Raw genomic sequence first — 4883 nt, forward strand, 5'->3', positions numbered from 1 at the left:
GTCTTTTCATGATTTTTGATGACATACTGTACTATGACTTTTTTTTTTACATTTTGGACAACATTTTATAGTATGGCTTTATTTTGACGCCATCCTTTGCTACAAAAAGTTTTTTTTCAATGAGTTTTGGACTACATAATATACGATGGCGCTTTGTCATGATTTTTGACGGCATACTATACCGGGAAGCATTTTTCATGATTTATGATGGCATGATATACTGAGACTTATTTTCATGATTTTTCTTGCAATAGCTAATTTTATGTAGCTATCCCTTGTATCAGACACTCATGCTTACCTTCAGGTTAAATCCTAATAAGTCAGATATGACTCCTGACACTGCGGACAGAATGACTACCTGGGTGATGTTGTAGAGCAGAGGGTTCATAGTCAAACCATACAACCTGAAAGGAGTATCCAACTCCTGCAAAGAGGAAAGAAATACAGCGTGTTTCCACAAAAAGACTGTCATTGCCTCAACTAAATGTAAAGACTGCAAACAATCCTGATAATTATAAAATAAGTTGTGAGGACAGACAGTACCTTGAGTAGTTTGGTAGCCAGTTTTAGGACGTTATTGACCAGCGTCAGCTCCTCTTTCTTGTTTGGCTTCTTCTCCATCTTCAGATACAAGTTAATCTGTGAAACAAACGACAGATTAATGCCAGTGTTTGAAGACATGTCTCCTGTGTGGTTACAGGTGTATGTTATGTGTGTACCTGTTCAGTGAGCAGTATGGAGGTGTTGCTGTACTTCTTGCTGGTCTCGGAGCCCAGAGTGACGAACCTGAGCAGGAACAGAGACAGACTGGAGCACCAGATCACAAGCTCCCAGTTATAGTGACACTCCAGGAACGTTTCATGGACGTGCAGCAACTGGAGGAGGAGAGAGGCAAGTAGATTATTCAGTCTGAAAAAACTGTTTATAATGTTTGGGACAAGTCTTCTTTTATTCAGTCTTAGACTTCAGGGTTCTCTGATGGACTGAAAGCCACTATGTGTAGAATTAAGATTTTTTAAGGACACTCTCTGGGGCATCAAAGCTATGATGTTTTTTGATGATTTGAGCCACTCACCTGAGCGCAGCAGATGAAGACAACAGACAGAGTGAGCAGGAAGGCAGACGACACAATCACATCCACTGAACGCTGAGGACCCCGTCTCTGCAAATGCAACAATACTGAATCCTGTGCATTTCATTTTGTAAATGTAAATGCGTCCATCTTCCATATTACATTGATACATTTGTAATTATAACAGCATTTAAATGATTAACTTTTTAAATTGCAGCTTATTTTACAATTTCTATGACATTTTCACTTCCATTATTTTGCTTATCGAACACAGTTCTGAGGTCCATAATGACGAGGTCAAGGAATTCTTATCAGTCTGTCTTGTTTTGGAAGTAAATGACAGCAAAAGTAGATTGCATGGCATAAAGTGGGCGTGTCTGTGAAGGAGAGACTCATGGGTACCTATAAAACCACTTTCACTCAGATAGCTTGAGGTCAGAGATCAAGAAACCCCTGTGAAATGAAGATGCTGTTTTTCCATTGCCAAAATGTAGCCTAACTTTGGTATCATGTGGAACTAGAAGACCTAAGGAATTCAGTGGTCCCAACCATGTCATGCTATATTATGTATATTAGCCCCTTTCCTCCAGTGTAATCACTAACATGAATCTTTAAAAAAGCATTTAACATGGATGCTACTTTTAAAGTTAAACGGCACATTAATTTAACTTATTATCCACAAACTAAACTGATTTTAAAGAGAGTGTGAATGTCATCATTGAGGTACCTTGAGGTAGGAGCGTAGCGACAGCCACATCTTGATGTTTTGAACTTTCTTCAGTCTAAAGTGGGGGACCTCAGACTTCCTGGCTCTGCGGGCTGAAGTCAGGTGACCAAACAGCTTGGCAAACAGTAGCCTCTGAAACACACATGTATGAACATTATTAAGTAATCACAACTGACAGGAGAGTTCAAAACAAGCTTCATATTTTAGTAAAAAAAAAAACACTCTTGCAGTAATTAAAAGCAGTGATTCAGAATGTCATTGTCTCACCTGTTTGTAGGTCCTCTCTGCTACGCTGAGCAGGAAGAAGAAGAGCCATATAAGGCAAACGCGTACCACGAAGCTAAGGGTTACCATGGTGATGACCAAGGCGTCTGATCCAGATCCGCCACCCAGGGCGACAGACAGCAGCTCATTGGCTGAGAGCGTGGTCAGCTGATCCAAGTCACGGTACTGAGCCAGCCTGCAGGAAACAGAAAGAGACTGACGGGAGTAAAACTTTAACATTTCTGTATTTTTGCAACTGTTAGTAAGCATTTGTTCCAAATACTGGCAGTCGGTAATATGTTCCATTATTAAGCAAATAATTCTAGCATAGTTTCTTAATAGAAAGTATTTTCTAAAATTTCTCCAGTTAGATTTTTCCCCCCATGTTTTTACTATTTTACATTTTAAAACAGGGTTCTCACACATTTTCACTGACAAAATTTCAAAATTTCTTCCAGGACCTATAATAATTTTTTCCTTGCCCTGCTTGTAAGAAAACTTGTAACATTTGAAGGAAGATACAGAGTGCCAGGAGAAAACGTAGTAACGTATGTGATGGTCAAAAAACCCATCAGACATCATGTGAGAACTATGTTACGTTAACAAGCTTCAGAAAGTAAATTTGCTGTTATGTTACAGTATGTGAAAGGTTATCAAAATAAGACTACTGTAACATTTTCTTTACAAACAACACAATTCCATGACTCTTTCAATGATTTTTAGTGATTCCATGATTTTTTCAGGCCTGAAAAATGTGATTGCAAAAATTAAATGACTATTCCAGCTCTTTCATGACCATGAGTACCCTGTTAAAATCAGATAATTCCCCCAAACTTAACATATTGAGAAGACATATGTTTGGCCAGCAGTACCTGTACGCAAAAGGCGTGAGACCGAGCGTCACTGAAACCAGGTTCCCAAAGATCTGGTAACCAATACCAGGAGTGTAGAGATTCACCTGCATCAGGGAGCACACAAAAAACAGTTTATTTTCTAATTCAATCTCTGGTAGAAATGTAAAACATTAATTTTATGTTTTTCTTTCAGGACCAGAGAAAATTGTGGCTCACTCTGTTCATGATCATGCCGCTGATCTCCAGGACGGACATGTCGGCCTTCTTGCACTCGTTTCCCTCCCACACTATGGCGCTCACTCTCTCCAGACCGGGGTTGGAGCTGTGCAGCCAGGGAACATGACCCTGAGGGAAAACCATACACGGCAAAAATACATGTTATTGTTGTCTTTTTACTGCAGCCACTTTGCTTTGCAGCACGGTTAAAATGGGACTTTTGGAAAGGACAGAAATACAGTGAGTGAGGCTTGGTAATTTGCAGGTCTGGGTTGAAACAGGGCTAAATTTAGTTGAAAAATTAAACTTATATCAGTGTGTCATAAGCCTTTAAATGAGTAAACTTAGTTTTTCTCTGATGCCTCCACAGTGAATGACAAAAAAACCAGAAAATTCTGATATACAAATTGCCATTTTATGGGTAAACTATGCCTTTAATATTTAGAAAGTGCAAATTATCAAAATTTTAATCTAAGCCTATGCAAGCTTCATGTCTTACGTAAGAGTGTTCACAGACCTGATGGAAAGGGTCATCTCTGTATTCCTTTTTCGCAGGCGGACAGACAGGCGTCCCTCCTCCTTCTCCCTCTGTAAAGAAAATGAATCTGTATTAATGTCATATAGAAATATAGGTGTATATATAGATATACTCATAGTTATCTATGAACAGGGATAACAAAAATTGAACGTATGTCAGGGTACTGGTGAACTCCAGCTAAAGAGACCATTCATTTCTTTGAAAGTCGGATGATGCAGGCACAGAGTTTGGACCCTTAAGTGAGATATTTCACATGATGTACTAATTCCAGTGCCCACTAGATGGCACTGGAGGGCACATAGTTTCCACATCATCTTGGTGAACATCATTTGTAGACCAAACCATGAAAACTTTATATAAATGAATGAATGAATTTGCATAAATGTTGACCTGTTGAATGTGCAGTACAACTTAAAACCAAAAACATATGTCTGAAGGTTTAGCTCAGTCAGTTGGGACGCTTGCCTGCAGACAAGAAGTCATGAGTTCAAATCCCACTCATGACAGATATATTTTTAGTACAAAATCAATTGCTGAAATTTAATAGATAATGTCAGAATTGACAAAAATTATACATATACAAGACAAGGAGACAATTGTGTCACAATCAAACAGACAAAATACCATACACTGGAATATTATAACATGTCAGTACTCTCTAATGGACAAAGTACATTATTGCATCACATTTTCTAAATTATCTCATATTTTCTTTGACATTCCTTTACAGTTTATTCCTGGATTTGGACAAACGCATCTGCCGATACTGGTTTTACCTGTTTCTGGACCACTTTACCTGTTTTTTGGCAAAAATTACATATTTATCAATTTTAATGCCTTAAATTGTTCTGCAATATCACAAGCAGTGTCTAAACTGTATTAAACTACAGCCAAATGATATGTTATGGCATTAATAAAATAAAAAATATCGGCTTCTATATATCTGTCTAAAATCGACAGACGTCGCTGCCGATACTGGTTTTACCTGTTTCGGGACCACTTCACCTGTTTTTTTTGCAAAAATGACATTTTTATCAATTTTAATGCCTTAAATTGTTCTGCAATATCACAAGCAGTGTCTAAACTGTATTAAACTACAGCCAAATGATATTTTATGGCATTAATAAAATAAAAAATATCGGCTTCTATATATCTGTCTAAAATCGACAGACGTCGCTGCCGATACTGGTTTTACCTGTTTCGGGACCACTT

General features: G+C 38.1%; 1 protein-coding gene across 1 annotated transcript; it reads right to left on the reverse strand.

Moving 5' to 3' along the window:
* Positions 1 to 152: 152 nt before the first annotated feature.
* On the reverse strand, positions 153 to 3721 carry LOC121966066 (protein PHTF2-like; the record flags this gene model as incomplete). The annotated part of the gene is made up of 9 exons (XM_042516165.1): positions 153 to 424; positions 544 to 639; positions 720 to 875; positions 1076 to 1162; positions 1800 to 1931; positions 2067 to 2259; positions 2936 to 3021; positions 3134 to 3262; positions 3651 to 3721. Coding segments are annotated over 9 exons (1094 nt in total), but the record flags the coding sequence as incomplete, so codon positions are not given.
* Between the last annotated feature and the right edge of the window lie 1162 nt (positions 3722 to 4883).

Source organism: Plectropomus leopardus, unplaced genomic scaffold (genome assembly GCF_008729295.1).
Source record: "Plectropomus leopardus isolate mb unplaced genomic scaffold, YSFRI_Pleo_2.0 unplaced_scaffold22957, whole genome shotgun sequence".
In the NCBI taxonomy this organism is placed as follows: Eukaryota; Metazoa; Chordata; class Actinopteri; order Perciformes; family Serranidae; genus Plectropomus; species Plectropomus leopardus.